This window comes from Salmo salar, chromosome ssa15, assembly GCF_905237065.1.
Source record: "Salmo salar chromosome ssa15, Ssal_v3.1, whole genome shotgun sequence".
NCBI lineage: Eukaryota > Metazoa > Chordata > Actinopteri > Salmoniformes > Salmonidae > Salmo > Salmo salar.
The window spans coordinates 38,087,025-38,114,267 of NC_059456.1; the positions used below are offsets into that span (position 1 = coordinate 38,087,025).

The 27,243-nt window shown below is 43.8% G+C and overlaps 1 protein-coding gene across 1 annotated transcript in view; it reads left to right on the forward strand.

Annotated features, from left to right (window-relative positions):
* The window catches only part of LOC106571376 (mannosyl-oligosaccharide 1,2-alpha-mannosidase IA), a 172,356-nt gene that overhangs the window by 126,776 nt on the left and 18,337 nt on the right, over positions 1-27,243 (forward strand). Inside the window, exons 6-7 of the mRNA XM_014144392.2 lie at positions 22,358-22,481; positions 22,798-22,891. Coding sequence (XP_013999867.1) covers positions 22,358-22,481; positions 22,798-22,891 — 218 coding nt within the window. The remainder of the gene's footprint in view (positions 1-22,357; positions 22,482-22,797; positions 22,892-27,243) is intronic.

Sequence of the window (27,243 nt, forward strand, 5' to 3'; positions counted from 1 at the left end):
GAACATGTGTGTGGCTTGTCACTGCTACTGCACTGAATTAAATAAATGTCTTTAGCTTGATATGTTGTATGTTATATTTTCTCAGATACCTACACACTGTATAATGGCTGTTTTTGTTAGCCAGGAGGGAGAAAAAACCTGTCTCAAAGCTCAAATTGTGCGCTCTCCTCTCCCCCTTTAATCGCAGGATTCATGTGAATGCATTCTTTTCCTTTTTCTCGCCAGTGAGCGCACGGCCCTGTTCGTCAGATATGAATTAAAACCCAGTTTGTCTTGGAGATGGCCATGCGGGTCAGTGTATCAAATTAATTTCCCCCGCTTATGGCGAATGAAGGGCTTTCTTCACGCATCATCACATGGTGATTGAAGCTACTAGTCTCTTGGAGTTAGATCTGAGACCCCAGAGGACTGCCGCCCGCCCAGGCATGGTCCTCACCCCACCACAGGCCCTCAGGGGCCCCAACAGATAGTTGGAAATGATGAATTTACCCACGTCACTGAACCATAACTGGGTTAACTTATATAGAGCCCACCAGACCTCAACCACAGATGTCATTTCTGATATGGAGATGCTAAGGCATATGAGCGAATAAACTGGATATGGGAAAAGGGAATAGGTTTCACAAAGTATACACACGTTAATGCAGAGCTGGCATATGTCTATTTGCTGTCCAGAAACAGATGTGTATCAGTAGGCAACACCTCCATACACTTATAGTGAGCTGTGTTATGTTCGTTAGGAAACACAGCAGCTCTCATACTCATTCCCTCTCGTTAACGTGAGTACTAACGAGACAAACTCTGGCTGTCAAAAGACTCTTTGTATGCAACTTATTTTCTTGTTGGAGGTTATGTCTGGCCAGCCCTCTTCCCTGTGTTTTTCATTTTGTGGATGCTTGTTGCTAAAAAAATCTCAAAGTGGTCCCATTTGGGGAATTCTGAATCTAAACTCACTGTTGTATCGCTGCAGATAGAGAGGATTGAAATGTATCAACGCCTTGTATTTTCTGGTGTGTGTGTGTGTGTGTGTGTGTGTGTGTGTGTGTGTGTGTGTGTGTGTGTGTGTGTGTGTGTGTGTGTGTGTGTGTGTGTGTGTGTGTGTGTGTGTGTGTGTGTGTGTGGATGGTTCTGTATATTAGGGGTTGTCTTTTTACAGATGATGGTTCTTCACCTTTAAAAGTACAAGGGCTCCAAACCTGGCTACTGCCGTAACCTGGTAAATAAATGTATTTGACCCGCTAAATGTTGACAGAAACACCGTAACCCAATTTAAAAGATGAAAGTTTGGGCTATTTTGGCGTCTGTACTTTGTCCCACTTTAAATGGAGGGACACGTTCTCAGATGTGTTAGAACCAGTAACCCAGTTGCAGACAGCCACGGGCAGTTTTCCCTCTCCTTTTCCACACTCCTCAGAGAACAGTTAAGTGAAGCCAAGTGATTTTTAATGTTGTAGAAGACCATTCCCAACATTTTCAACACTGAAATTACTTTTATAGCAGATAATATGTAATCAACATGTAGACAGTTTTGTAGAGTATCTGCAGAGGGATATTCCTACACCTACAGTATAAACCTGTCCAGCCCTCTAGCCCTTTCTAACGAGGATGACAGCTACGGTACCTTCGGAAAGTATTCTTACCCCTTGACTTATTCCACATTTTGTTGTGTTACAGCCGGAATTCAAAATTGATTAAATGTTTTTTCTCACCCATCTACCCACAATGCCCCATAATGACAAAGTAAACACGTTTTTAGACATTTTTGTAAATGTATTGAAAATGAATTATCTAATTTACACATGTATTCACATCCCTAAGTCAAACCTTTCTAGAAGCACCTTTGGCGCCGATTAGAGTTGTGAGTCTTTTGGGTAAGCTTCGCACACCTGGATTGTACAATATTTGCCCATTATTCTTAAAAAATTCTTCAACCATCATCAGTTTTCTCATATCAAAACCATGAAACTCTGTAACTGTTTTAAAATCACCATTGGCCTCATGGTGAAATCCCTTAGCGATGTTCTTCCTCTCCGGCAACTGAGTTAGGAAGGACACCTGTATCTTTGTAGTGACTGGATGTGTTGATACACCATCCAAAGCCTAATTAATAACTTCACTAAAGGGATAATTGTTTTTTTTACACATCTACCAATCGGTGACCTTCTTTGCGAGTCATTGAAAAACCTCCCTGGTCTTTGTGCTTAAATCTGTACTTGAAATTTACTGCTCAACTGAGGGACCTTACAGATAATTGTATGTGTGGGGTACAGAGATGAGGTAGTCATTCAAAATCACGTTAACCACTATTATTGAACTAGGAATGAGTCCATGCAACTAATTATGTGATTTGTTAAGCACATTTTTACTCCATAACTCCATAACAAAGGGGTTGAATACTTATTGACTCGAGACATTTCAGCTTAATTTAATAAATGTTTTTACTTCCTACAAACAAAATTCCACTTTGACATTATGGGGTAGTGTAGTTCAGTGACACATCTCAATTTAATACGTTTTAAATTCAGGTTGTAACACAACAAAATGTGGGGGGAAAAAGGTGTACAAGACATTAAGGACACCTTTCGACTATTAGGTTGCACCCCCCACTTTTACCCTCAAAACAGCCTGAATTCATCGGGGCATGGACTCCACAAGGTGTCAAGTGCTGGACCAGTTTGACTCCAATGCTTCCCACAGTTGTGTAAAATTGTCTGGATGTCCTTAGGGTCGTGGATCATTCTTGATACAAACCGGTGAACCTGGCACCTACTACCATATCCCATTCAAAGTCACTTAAAACTTTTGTCTTGCCCATTCACCCTCTGAATGGCACACATACACAATCCATATCTCAATTGTCTCAAGGCTTAAAAATACTTATTTAACCTGTCTTTTTAACAAGTGAAATCAATAAGGGATCATAACTTTCACCTGGATTCACCTGGTGAGTCTGTCATGGAAAGAGCAGCAGGTGTCCTTAATGTTTTGTACACTCAGCGAATATAGAACCGCTCTACACTATCAGTCCTTAGTTATTAAAGTTGGTGCCTCTAGGGTAGATTTACCCAATTGGCGGCCCGCGCGCCGAATTTGGCCTGCGGGTGAGTTTATTTGGGCCCCCACGTTTTCTGAGCAATAACATGATTTTAAATATTTATTTATTTATTCTATTTTATTGTTGGACATAAAGACTGTAAAAACACCAGCAAATCAGTTAAAAGTGATTTTAATTTTGGAAATCTGTTCCAAGGTATTCACCCGCATAATAAAGAGATACTGTATACACTACATGGAACTATGGGGGCTAGCCCGAACCATGAAAATCAGCCCCAGACCATTATTCCTCATCCACCAAACTTTACAGTTGACACTATGCATTTGGGCAGGTAGTGTTCCCCTGGCATCTGCCTGATTCATCACTCCAGAGTCCAATGGCGGTGAGCTTTACACCACTCCAGCCGACACTTGGCATTGCGCATGGTGATGTTAGGCAGTTTGGAACTCGGTAGTGAGTGTTACAACCGAGGACAGACTTGTTGGATAGGTGGCATCCTACGACGGTGCCACGTTGAAAGTCACTGAGTTCTTCAGTACGTGCCATTCTATTGCCAGTGTTTGTCAATGGACATTGTATGGCTGTGTGCTCAATTTTATACACCTGTCAGCAACGGCTGTGTCTGAAATAGCCAAATCCACAAATTTGAAGTGAAGGGGTGTCCACATACTTTTGGCCATGTACTGTATATAATTGTGTACACATTTTTTTGAAAGGATTGTTAAATGTTGTATCTGTTTGGGCTTCTTGCGGTCAATTTCCAGTCTACAAATTATTTGTATACTGAACAAAAATATAAACACAACAATCATCAACAATCCGCATGTGAAGAAGCAGGATATGGAGGTCCTGGGCTGGCATAGTTACACGTGGTCTGTGGTTGTGAGGCCGGTTGGACATACTGCCAAATTCTCTAAAATAACGTTGGATGTGGCTTATGGTAGAGAAATTAACATTCAATTCTCTGGCAACAGCTCTGGTGGACATTTCTGCAGTCAGCATACCAATTGCACGCTCCCTCAAAACACATCCATGGCATTGTGTGGCAAAACTTCACATTTTAGAGCGTCCTTTTATTGTCCCCAGAACAAGGTGCAACTGGATAATGATATTGCTGTTTAATCAGCTTCTTGATATGCCACACCTGTCAAGTGTCTGGATTATCATGGCGAAGGAGAAATGCTCACTAACAAGGATGTAAACAAATTTGTGCACAAAATTTGAGAGAAATACTTTTTTTGTGCACATGGAACATTCAGGGATCTTTTATTTCAGCTCATTAAACATGGGACCAACATGTAGCGCTTATTTTTGTTCAGTATAATTATGTTCCTGCCTCCAGACAAACCGTTCAAGAAAAGATTGGCCCGGGGCTGAATCCCTACTCTAGGGCAATTCAGGCAGATGTTAGAGGGCATTTTTACTGACGTATGGGTTTGTTTCATATGGTGGTGTTTTGCTTTTGGTGTTTTGTGTTTGCTTTTCATGCGTTGTGTAATTGATGTGTGTGTATAGATATGTACAGGGCATTCAGACACCTTCCCTTTTTCCACATTTTGTTACGTTACAGCCTTATTCTATAATGGATTAATAAAAACAATCCTTGTAATGACAAAGCAAATACAGGTTTTTATAAATGTATTAAAAATAAAAAACATATACCTTATTTACATAAGTAGCAGACCCTTTGCTATGAGACTCGAAATTGAGCTCAGGTGCATCCTGTTTCTATTGATCATCCTTGAGATGTTTCTACAACTTGATTGGAGTCCACCTGTGGTAAATTCAATTGATTGGACATGACTTGGAAAGGCACACACCTGTCTATATAAGGTCCCACAGTTGATAGTGCATGTCAGAGCAAAAACCAAGCCATGAGGTCGAAGGAATTGTCCATTGAGCTTCGAACAGAATTATGTCGAGGCACAGATCTGAGGAAGAGTACCAAAAAATGTGTGCAGCATTGAAGGTTCCCAAGTACACAGTGGCCTCCATCGTTCTTAAATGGAAGACGTTTCAAACTACCAGGACTCGTCCTAGAACTGGCCGCCCGGCCAAACTGAGCAATCGGAGGAAAAGGGCCTTGGTCAGGGAGGTGACCAAGAACCCAATGGTCACTCTGACAGAGCTCCAGAGTTCCACTGTGGAGATGGGAGAACCTTCTAGAAGGTTAACCATTTCTGCAACACTCCACCAATCAGGCCTTTATGGTAGAGTGGCCAGGCGGGAGCCACTCCTCAGTAAAAGGCACATGACAGCCTGCTTGGAGTTTGCCAAAAGGCACCTAAAGGACTCTCAGACCATGAAAAACAAGATTCTCTGGCCTGATGTAACCAAATTCGAACATTTTGGCCTGAATTCCAAGCGTCACGTCCGTCAGGAAACCTGGCACCATCCCTACGGTGAAGCGTGGTGGTGGTGGTGGCAGCATCATGCTGTGGGAATGTTTTTCAGTGGCAGGGTCTGAGAGACTAGTCAGGATCGAGGGAAAGATTAACAGAGCAAAGTACAGGGATATCCTTGATGAAAACCTGCTCCAGAGCTCTCAGGATCTTAGCCTGGGATGAAGGTTCACCTTCCAACAGGACAACGACACTAAGCACACAGCCAAGACAACACAGGAGTGGCTTCGGGACAAGTCTCTGAATGTCCTTGAGTGATCCAGCCAGAGCCCGGACTTTAACCCGATCAAACATCTCTGGAGAGACCTGAAAATAGCTGTGCAGTGACGCTCCCCATCCAACCTGATAGAGCTTGAGAGGATCTGCAGAGAAGAATGGGAGAAACTCCCCAAATACAAGTGTGCCAAGCGTGTAGCGTCATACCCAAGAAGACTCGAGGCTGTAATCGCTGCAAAAGGTGCTTCAACAAAGTACTGAGTAAAGGGTCTGAATAAATGTCATATTTCAGTTTTTTTTATACATTTGAAGAGATGACAACCTGTTTTTGCTTTGTCATTATGGGGTATTGTGTGTAGATTGATGAGGGGAAAAACTATTTAATCAATTTTAGAATAAGGCTGTTATGTACCAAAATGTTGAAAAAAGTCAAGGGATCTGAATATTTACGAATGCACTGTTATATAGTGTAATGGTTGTTTTATTGATGTGTTTATGCAGGGCTCATCTGCGAAATAGACCTGGGTCTCAGCATGACTCCCAGCTTAAATAAAGGTAAAATAAATCCAAAATAAACATGAGAGAGAACTTCAGTCATTAACTGCTGGAGGCTGCTAGCAGAGTGACACATGAGGAGGCTTTTAAAGGCTACTTCTTCCAATCCATGCACATCCAGCATATGAAGGAAGGATGGAAAGAACCAGGGCTGATGGGTGAACAAGAAAACTATTGATTTTACTCTTAGCAGCGTGCCACAACCTTGACCCAGATTGAGCTAGAAAGGGCCTGTGGCACTGGGTGTACCCGAAGGGAGCGTGGTCAAATCACGCCCCCTCTTTCGCGCTCACTCTCTCTCTGGGTCCATAGCCCCCTACCTCTATCCTTTCCTCCTCATCCTCCCTTCTATGGACTTCCAGATGATCCTAGCCATGCAAATCACTGTGAGTATAGACTGGGCCAGAGCGCATTCATTGAGGCCATTGATGGTTGGTAATTGAGCAGAAAATGCAGAGGTATTCTGCTTCATCCTTTGTGTGTCTTCATCGCTATCCTGGTGAGAGAGGTCCTCTCAGGTCACAGATGGATGGTTCTCTTATGAACACCGAGGTAAAGAGTTCCTGGCATACAGGCTTGCTACCTCATTCGCCGCTAATTGTTGTTCCAGGGTCACGTAATCAATCTGATGGCTTCATCTCTTCTGTTCTCTGCTTGTTTGTTTGTCCCCCTTTTCATCCTCCTGGAGTGGAGGAGATGTCTTTGTTCTTGAACAAAGTATTTTCATCTCGTGGTTTACATTAATCGACAAGAATCATACCGCTAGAATAATCAAACAAATCTACACCAGAGGGATTGGATTATTTAATTAGCTGTTTGAGGGATTGTGTTTTTACGTAAATATTAATTCAACCTTTCATCAAAGAGGCAATGGTAAAATGTTTGTGCTAGCTACATGACTAGATTCCTTTTTGTGAAATCAAACACTATCACAATTCTTCCCTTAACTTTTGCGTCTATTTTCTCCTTTCTGAAAGTCAAATGGAACAGACATTACTTTCATGATACAGTTTCAAAACCACTGAAGCAGTTTGTTTGAAACGCGGGAGCAATTACAAATGTACTCAAGCCGCGGTAATAATTGCCTATATTTAGGTGTGTGGGTTTGTTCTAGGGGGAAAAGTCCTCTGTGACAGCCAGCTAATGTTTAGGGAGATGAGGATGAGTAATGGAGTGAAAGGACATTTCCTTTCTTATTGTGGAGTTGACAGTACAGGTGAGGCAGGCAGGCAGGCAGACAGACAGGCACCCTCTCAGCTTGTCTGATGAGGATCAGAAGAAGCCTTTCGATGTACTGGGACAGTAGCAGCCCCTCACAGTAGCCCCCTCTCACCCTCAGCAGCTCTCCAATAGACTCTAAGCTTCATCCCTCCAAATTCCGAGACCCTTTGGACTGTCCATTTCTTTAACCTCACATAAAAGTGTCATAATGTGACTTAAAGTTTTCCCTATCAAGAGTCTCTGAAGTGAGCCACAAGTTCAAAAGCGTTCTACGGACGACTTTCTTCAGAGGTTATAGAAAGTATCTCTAGTCAAAAGTTCTACAGAAGAGATGCTTTTCATTAACAAACATCCAACTATTTCATTGTTAATGCTAGCCCTCAGGAGGGACGGAAGTGTGTGCTCTCAAAGGGATACTATGGGATTTTGGCAATGAGGCCCTTTATCTACTTTCCCAGAGTCAGATGAACTTGTGGATACCATTTTTATGTCTGTGTCCAGTATGAAGGAAGTTAGAGGTAGCATTGGCTCACGAAACAAACTACCATTGCATGCTAGCTGGTCCCATAGACGTCCAGTCATTACGCTAATGCTAGTTAGCAAATGTGGTAATGGTAGTTGGAAACTTCCTCCTGGACTGTCAAAGTGTGCTGGCCAATGAACCCTGGCACTGAAGCAGTGCCTCCCCCTCTGTTCAACACACAGAAATATGTTCTTTGACCCCATTTCCTTGGGCTTATCTATGTTCCACACCCCCTCCCATTTACTTTTATTAGGACCATAAGCAAGATAAAGGATTCTCAAATCAAATTTCCCTGCCGCCAAAGCCTGACATCAGCTTAACTTGACTTAACCTGCCTAAATTCCATTAAATGGGAAATTGTTAGAGGAGGGTGCTTGGTCAGGGGCACACGGCGATACGTGTATGTGCGTTTGTGGTTGCGTGTGTGTGAGTGAGTGAGTGCGTGGGTGGGTCCAGCATTCTCACACATGGTACAGTGTCAATTATATGATTTAAATTTTTTTTTTTATCTTTAATAATATATGTAATTTAAACACCCCCAAAAAACAAGGACACTGTACAGCAAAGAATATAAAAAATAAGAACCAAGATATATTTTAGCGCCTGGCTACGCAGATGCTCGCGAGCAGTGTGGTCAGCATGTAAGAGTGCGCTAAGCTGATAGGAATGCCTGACTGAACAAATGTTTTTAATTGTATTGTTTTTGAAGGTGGTGAGTCAGAGTTGAGGGTGGTTGGGGAGAGAAAGTTCCAGAGTTTTGGGGGCAGATGTGCTAATCTTTCCTTTGGCCAAAGGCAAACTAGGCCTATATTCTATTCTAGATAAGCCATTGCAAGATTGCATGTATATATAGCATGTATAAGAAGCTAGTGGAACAATACCAAGAAAACCATAGCAATATCACACAAAAATGTTGTAATTATTTATTTGATTGACAAATTATAGTATGGTGACATAATGACAAGCACTAAGACTCCAGTGACAAATCTCCACATTGTGTCGTGAGAAACTAGCATTCTTGCTGTTATTATTTCTTTCCCCGGTTAGGAATATAGTCAAAAATAATTAAAGGCCACTGCTGTGAGTAATCTTTTTATCCATTCAAGCCAGTGGTGGTGGTGAAAACCAGCACAGCAAGGGTAATAGTCTACCACCTCCTTACCCCACTGCTTATGAAGCAAATTGCTGCAATGTTCTTTTTGTATATTGACTGTACCGTGCTGTGCACTGTGGAATTTAAGCATACACTAGCATACAGAACAGGTTGCTTTTGTTTTACTAAAAGGCTAATCATGATTGAATATCTGGCTTTAAATTGCAGTCATTATTTAATGTGGTCAAATAACCTCATGGGTAATATTTATGTCTTTGGCAGTGTAAAATACTTAAGCTAAAAAATACTTCAAAAGTATTACTTAAATCATTTTTTGGGTTATCTGTATTTTACTTTACTATTTATATTTTGGACAACTTTGACTTTTATGCCACTACATTCCTAAAGAAAATGATGTACCTTTTACTCCCATACATGTTCCCTGACACCCAAAATGACTCGTTACATTTTGAATGCTGAACAGGACAGGAAAATGGTTGAGTTCACACACTTATCAAATAGAACATCCCTGGTCATCCCTACTGCCTCTGATCTGGCGGACTCACTAAACACACGTGCTTCATGTGTCTGAGTGTTGGAGTGTGCCCCTGGCTATCCGTAAATTAAAATAAGAAAATCATGCCGTCTGGTTTGCCTAATATAAGGAATTTGAGATTATTTATACTTTTACATTTGTTACTTAAGTATATTTTTGCAATTCCATTTACTTTTGATACTTAAGTATATTTAAAACCAAATACTTTTTGACTTCTACTTAACTAGTATTTTACTGGGTGACTGACTTTTACTTGAGTCATTTTCTATTAAGGTATCTTTACTTTTACTCAAGTATGACAATTGGGTAGTTTTTCCACCACTGGTCTTTGGAGCCTAGGTAATTGTTAATTATAAACTGGGTCGTGGCTAAGAACAGCCCTTAGCCGTTGTATATTGGCCGTATACCACACCCCCGCGGACCTTATTGCTTAAATACGCTCCAGGAGCATAGCGATCTGATCTGGTGATCATTTTAAATGAATAGAAGCTGATTTTACATGTCCAAGAAAAATGTTGTTGTTTTAAACAGAAGTACTCTTTGTACCATATCCTATTTCAAAAGAAAACTGGCTCATCACTAGTCCCATTTACCCCATCAAGTCTTTCCAGGTCCTGGGCAGAGAGCAGCGGAGGGCGTGGTAATAGCACCCAACAATGAAGGGCTTTGCCCCTGGTACTTACTAACGCTAGCAACAACCCAACAAAAAATGACACTCTTAGAAAGAGGACAAAAGAATAATAGAGAGCAACAAAAAACATTCACTGACGCCATAACAACAGTGCTGTCAGCAGCATCCATGCTTATGCTTGGAAAATTGTTTATTTATTTCACCAAATGACATGTGTTGGACAGGCGAAGAAGATAAGTTACCACCCCCCCCACAGTAATTGCAAGTGGAGGGGAAAAAAGTTATGAATAGGTTTCACGTATTGAAGGCTTCTTGAATTCTAACAAATGCGAGGGGACGTTGATTTCTGTTGAACCGGTTAAACTCAAGTGTCTGCCTCCCGTGAATGTAATTTACTGTCAACAGTTCACAATGCCTTGGTGTAGATTTGCTCTCCTCAGTAGGTGGTGATTCAATAAGACAGGTTCTATATTGGTACCTCGGTGTAGACGCAATGTCGTTAGCCACACTGAACCGTTTTTCTATGGAGCGTTTGTTCTGGGGACAGAGAGCAGGTCCAGGAAGGCCAGACTCCAGGCCTGATGTATTAGCGCTCATAATTAAACATTAGTCTCCCTCCTCAGAGAATAATGGCTCCATTTGATGTATGTCTTTTTGAATTCCCTTTTTCCCCTTGATAAAATGTCAAGCAGGAAATTACTCTCCAATCTAATTGACTTTAAAGTGGATGTCATCACACACAAAGTTAAAGCTAACTCTTTTTTTTCTACTCCGTATTGGCATGAAATACGCCAGCATCACACAAAGTTAAAGCTAACTCTCGTTTTTCCCCCCTTCATATTGGCATGAAATACGCCAGCTTTAGCAGATTTCCTCATTGCGGTTCACTCTCAGGCTGTGCAATCAATCCCGGGAATCTGGGGAAAGTAGTTTGATTAATAAGCCTAGATTCCAAGTGGCTCAATTAGAAAAGCCCTTGAGGTTTTCCACACGGTGACACAGGGGCACCGCTTCATCTGCTGTAATTCAAATATGAATTACATCAGCCGTTTTTAGCTCTGGCCTGAAGAAACCAGGTTAGCCTGAAGTTGATAGTTGGTGCCACTGGGCCAAAGGGAAGGGTTGAGAATTACCAGAATCTTCTGTAATTTTGGTAATTAAGAGGTCGTCAATGGCAATCTATGTTAACTTTCGTAATTTATAATTGAATAACTTTAAAAAAATGATTCATATAAATAGTATACATTTTTTATATCTGTGTCATGTTGTCTGAGTTTCTAGTAGATAGACCATATTGTTCAAGAGAAAATAGCCTAATTGATGAAAAAAACATGAATCAACAATGGCATTATTTTCAATTAACTCTGCAACTCTTCCAACTATTGACTTTTCACAACTGATACCAGTTTGGCAAATAAACATTTACAACAAAGACATATTGACATAGTAAAATAAATGAAAGTGTGTAAAAATATATATATAAAGGATATTTCATGCTGAAACCCTCATATTAAACACCAATGGTATTCACTAAGTTGATGGTTTATATTTAGGATAATGTTTTACAGCAATGTCATTTTTTATTTTTAAATCTTATTTGATATTTTACATGAGATAAGGCCACACAGAGGGCCAGAGATGATTACAGACACCTGTGATTTTCTGAAGTATACAAAAAGGCCAATAGCGTTACAGCTGCTGGAGGTAGTCTCCCACAAGTATCCCCAAATACCCCACCCAGCCTCCTTAGCACCCCTGGACACGGAAGGCTGGCGTGATTTAAAGAATGAACCCTTAATTAAGCCCTTAACTGTGGATCTATAGCTTCCCTTTCGCCCGGAGGTAGGAAGAGGAAGAGATATGGAGGAGAGATCCAGTTTGGAACTAAGAGCTAACAACAGGAAGCAGTGAGCCAAAGCTTCAGTATCCATTCTGTGTGGATGCTACCCAGACATAAAAACATTGGCACCTGACTGGAGTGAAGTGGACTTTATCACAGTGCCACGGTTAGTTCATTGTCCAGCAAGATGTTTGTGTTCTCTCAAGGTTCTGTCAGCCACTGCATTATGTCCTCAGAGCTGCAGATTTCAGGGCCAGCCTGCGTCTCTCTTTCTTTCCCTTAAGAGGAACGGCTAAATACCACCGAACTTGGACTGTAGCCTACCCAGTGCCCACACACTTCAGACCTTAGGCAATCATTAGCATTCTGTATTAAACAGAGAGAGGAAGGAGAGGAAGAGGGATAGTTTCAAGTTGATTCAAGTTTCAACTTGGAGAGTGAGCAGTAAGGTGAGGTAGAGGGGGAGAGAGGACATCCAGTAGGGGTCCCTCCCTGTACTACACTGTACTTTAAATGTGCCATTTCAACCCCACTCCTCCCCCTCCCTCAGCCCTGTCCCTTTAGGTTTAGCCCTGTGCTTGTTTTAGGCTCCCTCTTGTTATTCTTCCTGGGGATTTAGCTCTCATCAGAGGGCTTAAGAAGGGATTTGACACAGACCACCGATGGGTGGATGGTGATATGTCCAGGTGTCTTCCGTGAGGGGAAGGAGGGAGACAGTCAGAGAGGGAGGGAGACCTGCAGAGTGAGGGAGGGAAACAGACAGAGAGATACAGCGATATAGAGGGAGGGAGAAAGACTCTGAGAAGGAGATATAGAGAGGGAGAGAGCGAAAGGGAGGGAGGCTCCATTTCAGGGACTTCGTGAGAGAGCACAGAGCAGTCCACATGATTGTTCAGGTTTAATGCAGCTCTTCGAGTCTGGAGAGCGAGGACATGGCAGTGCTGTGCCACAATACAGGCAAGAGCCCCACTGTATTGTAATGGAGCATTATGGAGAGATGGCAGGTCTACCTGCATCCAGCTCCCTCAACCTCCTGGCCGGCTGCTGCACCAGGTGCACTGCTGACACTATTGTCGTCTGATCCTCCTCGGAGCACATACACTCTTGACAAATAAACACACATGCTTGAGGTATTCCAACATGCTAACCACAAACACACTCACAGACACAGATGTCACACTAAAAAAGCACATGCCCAGTTACCACAAACACTCTCAAACACACAAACACACACGACTCACCATCATTAACATGCGTATCAACTCCATCTCAGGCTGTGGCAATCTGATTAAGTCTCAATCATAAACACCAATTAAGTTTTCTGACCCAAGAACAGACGCTTTCTCTCCGTTTCCTTTCCTCTCTGATACAGTATTTGTGTGATTTTTCCAGAATTTGTGTAACATTATTTAATCAGCTGTGTAATGAAAAACAAATAGTTTTGGCACAGCATGTGGGTGAGGGGGTAATTACTATGCACAGCCACGCTCCCGTCCTTAACACTAGAACCGCTGGGCCTCGAAGGGCCCCCTTCAAGCTAATGAGCAGTCATTCTGACTGCAGCATTCTAACTGTGGAATTAATACATTTCATATATGCTATCAGGATTTGGTTGTGTTTATGAAGGCCTTGGGTAACATTGGAATATATATACACTGCTCAAAAAAATAAAGGGAACACTTAAACAACACAATGTAACTCCAAGTCAATCACACTTCTGTGAAATCAAACTGTCCACTTAGGAAGCAACACTGATTGACAATAAATTTAACATGCTGTTGTGCAAATGGAATAGACAACAGGTGGAAATTATAGGCAATTAGCAAGACACCCCCAATAAAGGAGTGGTTCTGCAGGTGGGGACCACAGACCACTTCTCAGTTCCTATGCTTCCTGGCTGATGTTTTGGTCACTTTTGAATGCTGGCGGTGCTTTCACTCTAGTGGTAGCATGAGACGGAGTCTACAACCCACACAAGTGGCTCAGGTAGTGCAGCTCATCCAGGATGGCACATCAATGCGAGCTGTGGCAAGAAGGTTTGCTGTGTCTGTCAGCGTAGTGTCCAGAGCATGGAGGCGCTACCAGGAGACAGGCCAGTACATCAGGAGACGTGGAGGAGGCCGTAGGAGGGCAACAACCCAGTAGCAGGACCGCTACCTCCGCCTTTGTGCAAGGAGGAGCACTGCCAGAGCCCTGCAAAATGACCTCCAGCAGGCCACAAATGTGCATGTGTCTGCTCAAACGGTCAGAAACAGACTTCATGAGGGTGGTATGAGGGCCCGACGTCCACAGGAGGGGGTTGTGCTTACAGCCCAACACTGTGCAGGACATTTGGCATTTGCCAGAGAACACCAAGATTGGCAAATTCGCCACTGGCGCCCTGTGCTCTTCACAGATGAAAGCAGGTTCACACTGAGCACGTGACAGACGTGACAGAGTCTGGAGACGCCGTGGAGAACGTTCTGCTGCCTGCAACATCCTCCAGCATGACCGGTTTGGCGGTGGGTCAGTCATGGTGTGGGGTGGCATTTCTTTGGGGGGCCGCACAGCCCTCCATGTGCTCGCCAGAGGTAGCCTGACTGCCATTAGGTACCGAGATGAGATCCTCAGACCCCTTGTGAGACCACATGCTGGTGCGGTTGGCCCTGGGTTCCTCCTAATGCAAGACAATGCTAGAGCTCATGTGGCTGGAGTGTGTCAGCAGTTCCTGCAAGAGGAAGGCATTGATGCTATGGACTGGCCCGCCCGTTCTCCAGATCTGAATCCAATTGAGCACATCTGGGACATGTCTCGCTCCATCCACCAACGCCACGTTGCACCACAGACTGTCCAGGAGTTGGCGGATGCTTTAGTCCAGGTCTGGGAGGAGATCCCTCAGGAGACCATCCGCCACCTCATCAGGAGCATGCCCAGGCGTTGTAGGGAGGTCATACAGGCACGTGGAGGCCACACACACTACTGAGCCTCATTTTGACTTGTTTTAAGGACATTACATCAAAGTTGGATCAGCCTGTAGTGTGGTTTTCCACTTTAATTTTGAGTGTGACTCCAAATCCAGACCTCCATGGGTTGATAAATTGGATTTCCATTGATTATTTTTGTGTGATTTTGTTGTCAGCACATTCAACTATGTAAAGAAAAAAGTATTTAATAAGATTATTTCATTCATTCAGATCTAGGATGTGTTATTTTAGTGTTCCCTTTATTTTTTTGAGCAGTATATATATATATATATATAAAAAAAATATATATATAAAAAAAATATGATCTATATATATATATATATATATATACATATGCTATCAGGATTTGGTTGTGTTTATGAAGGCCTTGGGTAACATTGGAATATATATACACTGCTCAAAAAAATAAAGGGAACACTTAAACAACACAATGTAACTCCAAGTCAATCACACTTCTGTGAAATCAAACTGTCCACTTAGGAAGCAACACTGATTGACAATAAATTTCACATGCTGTTGTGCAAATGGAATAGACAACAGGTGGAAATTATAGGTAATTAGCAAGACACCCCCAATATATATTTTGTTATATATAAAAAAATATATATTAAAAAAATATGATCTATATATGTGTATCATATAGATCATATTTCTTTTATATATATTTTGTTATATATAACACAATAGCATTTTCATTAGTTTGTGTAGGCCTTTGTTAAAACCTATGTGTTAGAACATGGTAGTACATATGTGTTAGAACATGGTAGCAGATTGTACACAGCCTAAACACCATTACAAGTGGCCTTGATAAATTGTGAAACTCAGCACTAAAGCAATAATGGCATTATAATGAATATAAGTGTCAATATGACATCTGTAAAAAAAAAAAAAATCAATTATTGTCAGCTCGTGCACATCTTCACGCAATGGCATCATTTGGAATTAATTTAGCTGCTATTCCTTGTCCTAACAGTTGACACAATTTTCTTTGACATACCTTTTTTGGTTGTAGTGCGTAATAGTCTCTGGTTTTCTCTTTATTTGGGCTCCCGTTGTCTTGTCATTCTTCAGCAGCGTTATGGAGTAAACAGCTGTGCAGGTGCGTTATTTTGTGCAGAGGGAGGGAGCTCCCATTTCACTTTGTTCATGGTGCCAGCCAGACTTGTTTTCTTTACAAACAACTTGACAGTGAAGTGAAGAAATTGTATTTGGTTCCACAAGCCTCATCACCACATTCGCTCACCTGCTGCCCAATGTGGATATTTTCCAAGATATTGAAAGTTGTTCAGCATACATTTTGGTCCTACAACCCTGTTGTTGCAAGCACCATGCTGTACCAACTGAGCTACACGGGATTCATAAAGTTACGCACTGTGTACTATCGTGGCCAAAAGTTTTGAGAAGGACACAAATATTAAGTTTGTATGATGGCAACTTGCGTATACTCCAGAATGTTATGAAGAGTGATCAGATGAATTGCAATTAATTGCAAAGTCCCTCTTTGCCATGCAAATGAACTGAATCCCCCAAAAACATTTCCACTGCATTTCAGTCCTGCCACAAAAGGACCAGCTGACATCATGTCAGTGATTCTCTTGTTAACACAGGTGTGAGTGTTTATGAGGACAGGGCTGGAGATCACTCTGTCATGCTGATTGAGTTCGAATAACAGACTGGAAGCTTCAAAAGGAGGGTGGTGATTGGAATCATTGTTCTTCCTCTGTCAACCATGGTTACCTGCAAGGAAACACGTGCCGTCATCATTGCTTTGCACAAAAAGGTCTTCACAGGCAAGGATATTTCTGCCAGTAAGATTGCACCTAAATCAACCATTTATCAGAACTTCAAGGAGAGCGGTTGTTGTGAAGAAGGCTTCAGGGCGCCCAAGAAAGTCCAGCAAGCGCCAGGACCGTCTCCTAAAGTTGATTCAGCTGCGGGATCGGGGCACCACCAGTACACAGCTTGCTCAGGAATGGCAGCAGGCAGGTGTGAGTGCATCTGCACGCACAGTGAGGTGAAGACTTTTGGAGGATGGCCTGGTGTCAAGAAGGGCAGCAAAGTAGCCACTTCTCTCCAGGAAAAACATCAGGGACAGACTGATATTCTGCAAAAGGTACAGGGATTGGACTGCTGAGGACTGGGGTAAAGTCATTTTCTCTGAATCCCCTTTCCGATTGTTTGGGGCATCTGGAAAAAAGCTTGTCCAGCGAAGACAAGGTGAGCGCTACCATCAGTCCTCTGTCATGCCAACAGTAAAGCATCCTGAGACCATTCATGTGTGGGGTTGCTTCTCAGCCAAGGGAGTGGGCTCACTCACAATTTTGCCTAAGAACACAGCCATGAATAAAGAATGGTACCAACACATCCTCCGAGAGCAACTTCTCCCAACCATCCAGGAACAGTTTGGTGACGAACAATGCCTTTTCCAGCATGATGGAGCACCTTGCCATAAGGCAAAAGTGATAACTAAGTGGCTCGGGGAACAAAACATCGATATTTTGGGTCCATGGCCAGGAAACTCCGCAGACCTTAATCCCATTAAGAACTTGTGGTCAATCCTCAAGAGGTGGGTGGACAAACAAAAACCCACAAATTCTGACAAACTCCAAGCATTGATTATGCAAGAATGGGCTGCAATCAGTCAGGATGTGACCCAGAAGTTAATTGACAGCATGCAAGGGCGGAGGTCTTGAAAAAGAAGGGTCAACACTGCAAATATTGACTCTTTGCATCAAATTGATGTAATTGTCAATAAAAGCCTTTGACACGTATTAAATGCTTGTAATTATACTTCAGTATTCCATAGTAACATCTGACAAAAATATCTAAAGACACTGAGGCAGCAGACTTTGTGAAAATGTATATTTGTGTCATTCTCAAAACTTTTGGCCTCGACTGTAGACTACTCCAAGTAGGTCAGAGTGGACTGAAGACTGCTTTGATTCAGTGGACTGATATAGGGTACATACCATTTTAAGATTAGAATTAGAATGGATCAATACAATAGCCTGCCCAGATCTTCATTCACAATTGGTGATGACATAATTCTGCATTGTTTGCTTCTCCTTGCTCATCAACTCACCCATTCTCCCCCTTTCTTCCCCATCATACTTATTTTTTTCAAATCTGTTATATGTGTGAAATTAGTTCGGTTTTGAGACTGTTACCAGCTGGGCACTGCACTTTCAACTGTTGGAAGAAGGAGCGAGCAGGCCGTCCTGTCGGGAGGAGGAGGGGTTCGGGGGAAACTCAATTTCTGTTTGTGATATTAAGATTCTAACACCAGTGTGTTATACAGTGAGGGGAAAAAGTATTTGATCCCCTGCTGATTTTGTACGTTTGCCCACTGACAAAGAAATGATCAGTCTATAATTTTAATGGTAGGTTTATTTGAACAGTGAGAGACAGAATAACAACAAAAAGATCCAGAAAAACGCATGGCAAAAATGTTATACAATTATTTGCATTTAATGAGGGAAATAAGTATTTGACCCCTCTGCAAAACATGACTTAGTACTTGGTGGCAAAACCCTTGTTGGCAATCACAGAGGTCAGACGTTTCTTGTAGTTGGCCAAAAGGTTTGCACACATCTCAGGAGGGATTTTGTCCCACTCCTCTTTGCAGATCTTCTCCAAGTCATTAAGGTTTCGAGGCTGACGTTTGGCAACTCGTACCTTCAGCTCCCTCCACAGATTCTCTATGGGATTAAGGTCTGGAGACTGGCTAGGCCACTCCAGGACCTTAATGTGCTTCTTCTTGAGCCACTCCTTTGTTGCCTTGGCCGTGTGTTTTGAGTCATTGTCATGCTGGAATACCCATCCACGACCCATTTTCAATGCCCTGGCTGAGGGAAGGAGGTTCTCACCCAAGATTTGACGGTACATGGCCCCGTCCATCGTCCCTTTGATGCGGTGAAGTTGTCCTGTCCCCTTAGCAGAAAAACACCCCCAAAGCATAATGTTTCCACCTCCATGTTTGACGGTGGGGATGGTGTTCTTGGGGTCATAGGCAGCATTCCTCCTCCTCCAAACACGGCGAGTTGAGTTGATGCCAAAGATCTCCATTTTTGGTCTTATCTGACCACAACACTTTCACTAGTTGTCCTCTGAATCATTCAGATGTTCTTTGGCAAACTTCAGACGGGCATGTATATGTGCTTTCTTGAGCAGGGGGACCTTGCGGGCGCTGCAGGATTTCAGTCCTTCACGGCATAGTGTGTTACCAATTGTTTTCTTGGTGACTATGGTCCCAGCTCCCTTGAGATCATTGACAAGATCCTCCCGTGTAGTTCTGGGCTGATTCCTCACTGTTCTCATGATCATTGCAACTCCACGAGGTGAGATCTTGCATGGAGCCCCAGGCCGAGGGAGATTGACAGTTCTTTTGTGTTTCTTCCATTTCGCACCAACTGTTGTCACCTTCTCACCAAGCTGCTTGGCGATGGTCTTGTAGCCCATTCCAGCCTTGTGTAGGTCTACAATCTTGTCCCTGACATCCTTGGAGAGCTCTTTGGTCTTGGCCAAGGTGGAGAGTTTGAAATCTGATTGATTGATTGCTTCTGTGGACAGGTGTCTTTTTATACAGGTAACAAGCTGAGATTAGGAGCACTCCCTTTAAGAGTGTGCTCCTAATCTCAGCTCGTTACCTGTATAAAAGACACCTGGGAGCTAGAAATCTTTCTGATTGAGAGGGGGTCAAATACTTATTTCCCTCATTAAAATGCAAATCAATTTATAACATTTTTGACATGTGTTTTTCTGGATTTTTTTCTTGTTATTCTGTCTCTCACTGTTCAAATAAACCTACCGTTAAAATTATAGATTGATCATTTCTTTGTCAGTGGGCAAATGTACAAAATCAGCAGGGGATCAAATACTTTTTCCCCTCACTGTATATACTTATTTAGGAAAGTCAAGGACAGAGGGGGATGACAAAAAAAATGGCAGAGTACATTTAAAAATAAACATCAGCAGTCTAAATGACTGCTTTAGTGGTTGTTGTTAGAGGCTGAGCAGCATGCTCCTGGCTGTTTCTCCTTCTCTCCCCCTCTCCCCTTCCCTATGGCCCATACCACAGGAACTTCTCTCCCCCTCTCTCCTTCCCTATGGCCCATACCACAGGAACTTCTCTCCCCCTCTCTCCTTCCCTATGGCCCATACCACAGGAACTTCTCTACCCCTCTCTCCTTCCCTATGGCCCATACCACAGGAACTTCTCTCCCACTCTCTCCTTCCCTATGGCCCATACTACAGGAACTGATGGATGAAAGCTCACGTTCCAAGGCCGTGTGTTTGCGTGCGTACGTACGTACGTGCTTGAGTGTGTGTGTGTGTGTGTGCGCACGTACGTATGTGCTTGAGGGTGTGTGTGTGTGCACGCGTGTACGTATGTGCTTGAGGGTGTGTGTGTGTGTGAGCGAGCCAAGAGCAAGATCATTAGCAATAGTGGCAGATCATTTCAGTGTTAGGAATGATGACATTGTGGCAATACTAAGACCTTATTAATACACATTGCCAATGACTGGAGGCTTCTGCATTGCCTGCCTGTCTGTTTCTCAAATGAATTCAGAACTGTTGGCTGTTGGGATTTATCAGCCCTTTTCTAAAATACAGAAAACAGCTTCAGCTCAGTTCTTGGCACGGAGGAAGGTCAAATTAGTTATACTAATGTTTACAAACAAGTTTGCTTTCGTAATGAAGTCATTGGGATGCCAGTTCAATTTGGGTGTCTGAGTAAAGTACATTTTCCGTAGCACACACACACACACACACACACACACACACACACACACACACACACACACACACACACACACACTCAGCGTATGTGTTTTTGGCTCTTACCCTCTGATCCCTCCAGCCTCCTGTAATAGCCAGACTGACTCATGTGGTGTTAATGACAGAAATCTGCCTGTACTCTAATAACAATAGTGACACTAGCCATTATTTGTGGAGACGATGATTATGCACCATTAGCAAGCTGACACGTAGCTATTAGTCCTGTTAGTGGGCACTGACACGCCGGTCCGATCAGGGCGACTCAGGAGAGTTCTAGAAAGAAGTCAGGGCAGCTCTGACCAGGGCCTGCTGTTTAGAAAGTCATCTGACACCTACACACACACTGGACAGATAGTGCAGGACATTGTAAAGACACACACACACACACACACACACACACACACACACACACACACACACACACACACACACACACACTGTGGACAGATAGTACAGGACATTGTAAAGACACACGCACACACACACACACATGCACACACACACACACTGTGGACAGATGGTACAGGACATTGTAAAGACACGCACACGCACACACACACACACACACACACACTGGACAGATAGTGCAGGACATTGTAAAGACACACACACACACACACACACACACACACACACACACACACACACACACTGTGGACAGATAGTACAGGACATTGTAAAGACAAACGCACACACACACACACATGCACACACACACACACTGTGGACAGATAGTACAGGACATTGTAAAGACACGCACACACACACACACACACACACACACTGTGGACAGATAGTACAGGACATTGTAAAGACACACGCGCACACACACACACACTGTGGACAGATAGTACAGGACATTGTAAAGACACGCACACACACACACACTGTGGACAGATAGTACAGGACATTGTAAAGACACACGCGCACACACACACACACACACACACACACACACACACACACACACACACTGTGGACAGATAGTACAGGACATTGTAAAGACACACGCACACACACACACACACACACACACTGTGGACAGATAGTACAGGACATTGTAAAGACACACACACACACACTGTCAATTTGGTATGATGTTAAACAGATGTATTGTATGTGACATTCATAAGAGGAAAGGAAGGTTTGACCCCATGAATAAGTGGATGACTTGTGGAGGAGGGAGCTCTCTAGGGAATGTTTGTGTGGGGGGATTTTGACTCAGTAAATTTGTGATGTTATGTTCCTCTGCAGTGATGTTTGGCGTACCTAAGATTTCATAGAGCTGTTTTATATTTTACATTTAAGTAATTTATCAGAGGCTCTTATCCAGAGCGACTTACAGAAGAAATTAGAGTTAAGTGCCTTGCTCAAGTGCACATCATTTTTCACCTGTCGTTGTCGGCTCTGGGATTCGACCCAGCAACCTTTTTGCTCTAAACCGCTAGGCTACCTGCCTCCCCTATGCTGCAACGGGGTTGTTTGGAGTACCTGAGTTAACTGTGTTGTCTTTTGTGTCTACAGTGGCATCGGGAGGAACTGGCCATGGGCATCTGGAGGCAGCAGCATCCTGGCGGAGTACGGCACCCTGCACCTGGAGTTCATGCAGCTCTCCAAGCTGTCTGGGAACCCAGCCTTCGCAGAGAAGGTAAGAGCTAGGGATCCACAGCACCGTCATTTCCATTCCAGTGCGTTAACACCAGTCTAAACTGAGCGCTCAGCCAGCCTGACAATGTTATTCATAGCCGCAACCTTCATTACTATTCTTGTTAACGCCTGTTCCGCAGATAAATGCCTTCTTTCCGCTATGATTCAAAGGCGTCTCTCTCTTATACCTCCCTTAACTGCCGTCCCTGCAGCAAGGCCATTTAAAGTGCATTACTGTGCCGTGCTGCTGGAAGATGAGGAGGCAATGAGGTTGCAGGAAGAAAGTAGAAACTCATTTCTCTGGTTCCGCCTCCTAGGTCATGAACATCCGGAAGGTTCTGAATCGCCTTGATAAGCCCCAGGGACTGTACCCCAACTACCTGAACCCTAACAGCGGACAGTGGGGACAACGTAAGTCCCCCTATCTCTCATCTGACCCTTCTCTCTCTCTCATCTCACCCCTCTCCTGTCTCATTCCTATCTCCCTCTCACCATCTCTCACCCTTCTCCTGTCTCATTCCTATCTCCCTCTCACCATCTCTCACCCTTCTCCTGTCTCATTCCTATCTCCCTCTCACCATCTCCCACCCTTCTCCTGTCTCATTCCTATCTCCCTCTCACCATCTCTCACCCTTCTCCTGTCTCATTCCTATCCCCCTCTCACCATCTCTCACCCTTCTCCTGTCTCATTCCTATCTCCCTCTCACCATCTCTCACCCCTCTCCTGTCTCATTCCTATCTCCCTCTCACCCTTCTCCTGTCTCATTCCTATCTCCCTCTCACCATCTCTCACCCTTCTCCTGTCTCATTCCTATCTCCCTCTCACCATCTCTCACCCTTCTCCTGTCTCATTCCTATCCCCCTCTCACCATCTCTCACCCTTCTCCTGTCTCATTCCTATCCCCCTCTCACCATCTCTCACCCTTCTCCTGTCTCATTCCTATCCCCCTCTCACCGTCTCTCACCCCTCTCCTGTCTCATTCCTGTCTCCCTCTCTCCTCCCTCTACATCACTCTTTAACCGTCTCACCTCTATCTTCCATATGGCCCGTTCTTCTCTTTTCACCACTATCGTCCCTCTCTCCCATCTCACCTCATTCCATTTCCATTAGTGGTACACCAGTGGCTGCAGTGGTTCTGCAGCCTGTAATTATCAAGCCATTTACAGCCAGGAAAGCCACGTCAGTCCAGTGGTACACATGACCTCTGATGGCGTGGGCTGTGCATTAGAAGATGATGTAACTTAATGCCACACAGTGACCTCAGGGAGAAAGAAGTGCCTGTGGCTGATGACCGTGCTTAAAAATGGCTGTGGCGTTCAGGTGTCTGACTGCTGCCAGTAAAGTAGTTAGTCCTCCATGGCTACAGTTCATTCCTGATACCTCCACAAAACACTACACTCTCACTCAAACACCTGCTCCTTTGACTTGGTAAATGAGCGTCATGCCACTCAGGCACCACCACAGTTCAGTACCCCTATCCCTGACTGGTATGGAGCCACTGCCACTGTGGTATTACCCAGCTCCAGCCAGGACACCTCTTGACAAAACGAGCTTCAGCCCCAAGGATTGCCTGATCTAGGCCACAGTGAGGTGGCTGGGGAGAGGCGGTGGTGGTGGGGGTGACAATGGAGGAACCCTGAAGTGTGTCCGTGCTCAGACAGCCCTGTGCCCAGCAGTTGCCGTGGATCCCCTCACTAATGAGTGTGTTTGTCTCTGAGCCGCACAAAAGGTCAATGAGATGCATAGTCCAGATCAGACGAGACCAGTCGCTAACTCAGACATACACTTCTGGCTGTAGCATAATGATGGACCCACTGCACCTCTCTTCTCACACGCACACCACACACACTCATTTCAATGCATATCTTAGCCATGTTGTTTGTTTTGCTATTCTATGTGGTTCTACCTCCCCTCCCCAGCCCTACAGACAGACAGACAGACAGACAGACAGACAGACAGACAGACAGACAGACAGACAGACAGACAGACAGACATTGGTCCTGCCCCCGATCAGTTGGGCCAGTCTCTCCCCAGTCCCCATGAACCAGCATTCTAAACAATCTGTTATCTATGTGTGTCTAATAACTCAGTCTATGATCATCCCAGTGTGAGGTCTGTGTGTGTTTGTGTCGTGTGTGTGACTCCTATGATTGAATGCCCCCTCTATGCCCTTGCTGAAATGTCTCGTCTGATGAATACGCGTACTAACCGTCTTTGTGTTTGTCTCTGCTGTCGTCCCGGGTGGGCAGGCACAGAGGGGCCGTGTTCACCCCTAATGACTGCTGTGTGTTCAGCCCCTCTCCTGCCACTGGGTGGATCTGTAGAAGGGGAGGAAGACGAGGGCAGCCATCCTGCTTGTCTCTCATTCTCTCTGACAACTTGATTCATCCCATCTACTGCACTGCTCCCAGAGGGATTTTCTTTATTTATATATATATATATATATATATATATATTTCTCCCCATTTTCGTGGTATCCAATTGGTAGTTAGTCTTGTTCCATCGCTGCAACTCCAGTACGAACTCGGGAGAGGCGAAGGTCGAGAGCCGTGCGTCCTCTGAAACACAACCGAGCCAAGCCACGCTGTTTCTTGACACAATGCCCACTTAACCCGAAGCCAGCCACACCAATGTGTCGGAGGAAACACTGTACACCTGGCGACCATGTCAGCGTGCATTGCGTCCGGCCCGCCACAGGAGTCGCTAGCGTGCGATGGGACAAGAACATCCCTGCCGGCCAAACCCTCCCCTAACCCAGACGACGTTGGACCAATTGTGCGCCTCCCCATGGGTCTCCCGGTCACGGCCGGCTGCGACAGAGCCTGGACTTGAACCAGGATCTCTAGTGGCACAGCTAGCACTGTGATGCAGTGTCTTAACACTGCGCCACTCGAGAGGCACTCAGAGAGATTTTCTGCATGGATTAATCTGGGTGTTGTTTGCAACTCCGTAATATAGTGGACAACTGAGTCTCTCTGGATGACTCTACATATTTGGATCTTTGAAATGTAGTATTATTATTGTAATTACATGTAGCTATTCTGATGGGAGCCAGCCAGGTGAGGGGGAAAGTGGCTCTGTGATTTGCTGACTGGGAAGGTAGATGTACTACGCCAGTAATGCGGCAGGTAGCCTAGTGGTTAGAGTGTTGGACTAGTAACCGAAAGGTTGCAAGATCGAATCCCTGAGCTGACATGGAAAAATCAGTCGTTCTGCCCCTGAACAAGGCAGTTTAACCCACTGTTCCTAGGCAGTCATTGAAAATAAGAATTTGTTCTTAACTGACTTGCCTAGTTAAATAAAGGTTAAATAAAAGATTATAATGCCAAAACAAGCTTTTCTCAAACAGAGAGAAAGTTCCAAGACAAACATTGCTAAAAGCACCTCTAAAAGTTTGTATTTTTCAACATATTAATGTGGTCTATATGGTCAGTATTAGCTGGAAGAAGAATTTCCATGTAAAGAAAAACAACTCAAGTGACAAATATCTAGAGGGTATAGGAATGGTAATGTTGGATGTGATTTCCAAAAATAGAAAGGTTCACAGTGGACCATTTGCCACCTGAGGATATTTTACATATAGGTCACTTGTGATCGGTGTTTACTTGTACATTAGACAGGAACCACCGGAGGGTGATCTCATTGAAATGGTCTTGCCGTTCTCAGTGTCTCTGTGTTTCTCAGTCACTGTATACTATAGACAGCCTATCAAAGCTCTGGTGATGCTGTTGTTGTTATTGGTGGGATGTTTGAATTTAGTCAGTGCAGTACAGTTTCCCTCTGAGCCAAGCAGCTGTTCGACTTTCACATCTTCCTATGTGGAAATGCCAATGACATGGCCCACAGTCATGACGGACATTCTATCACACCAATGACATGGCCCACAGTCATGACGGACATTCTATCACACCAATGACATGGCCCACAGACATGACGGACATTCTATCACACCAATGACATGGCCCACAGTCATGACGGACATTCTATCACACCAATGACATGGCCCACAGTCATGACGGCTATTCTATCACACCAATGACATGGCCCACAGACATGACGGACATCCTATCACACCAATGACATGGCCCACAGACATGACAGACATCCTATCACACCAATGACATGGCCCACAGTCATGATGGAGACTGAGAGACTAAAAAATAGCTTCTATTACCAGACCATCAGACTGTTGAACAGCTTCTATTACCATCAGACTGTTGAACAGCTTCTATTACCATCAGACTGTTGCACAGCTTCTATCACCAGACCATCAGACTGTTGAACAGCTTCTATTACCATCAGACTGTTGAACAGCTTCTATTACCATCAGACTGTTGAACAGCTTCTATTACCATCAGACTGTTGAACAGCTTCTATTACCATCAGACTGTTGAACAGCTTCTATTACCATCAGACTGTTGAACAGCTTCTATTACCATCAGACTGTTGAACAGCTTATATTACCATCAGACTGTTGAACAGCTTCTGTTACCATCAGACTGTTGAACAGCTTCTATTACCATCAGACTGTTGAACAGCTTCTATTACCATCAGACTGTTGAACAGCTTCTATTACCATCAGACTGTTGAACAGCTTCTATTACCATCAGACTGTTGAACAGCTTCTATTACCATCAGACTGTTGAACAGCTTCTATTACCATCAGACTGTTGAACAGCTTCTATTACCATCAGACTGTTGAACAGCTTCTATCACCATCAGACTGTTGAACAGCTTATATTACCATCAGACTGTTGAACAG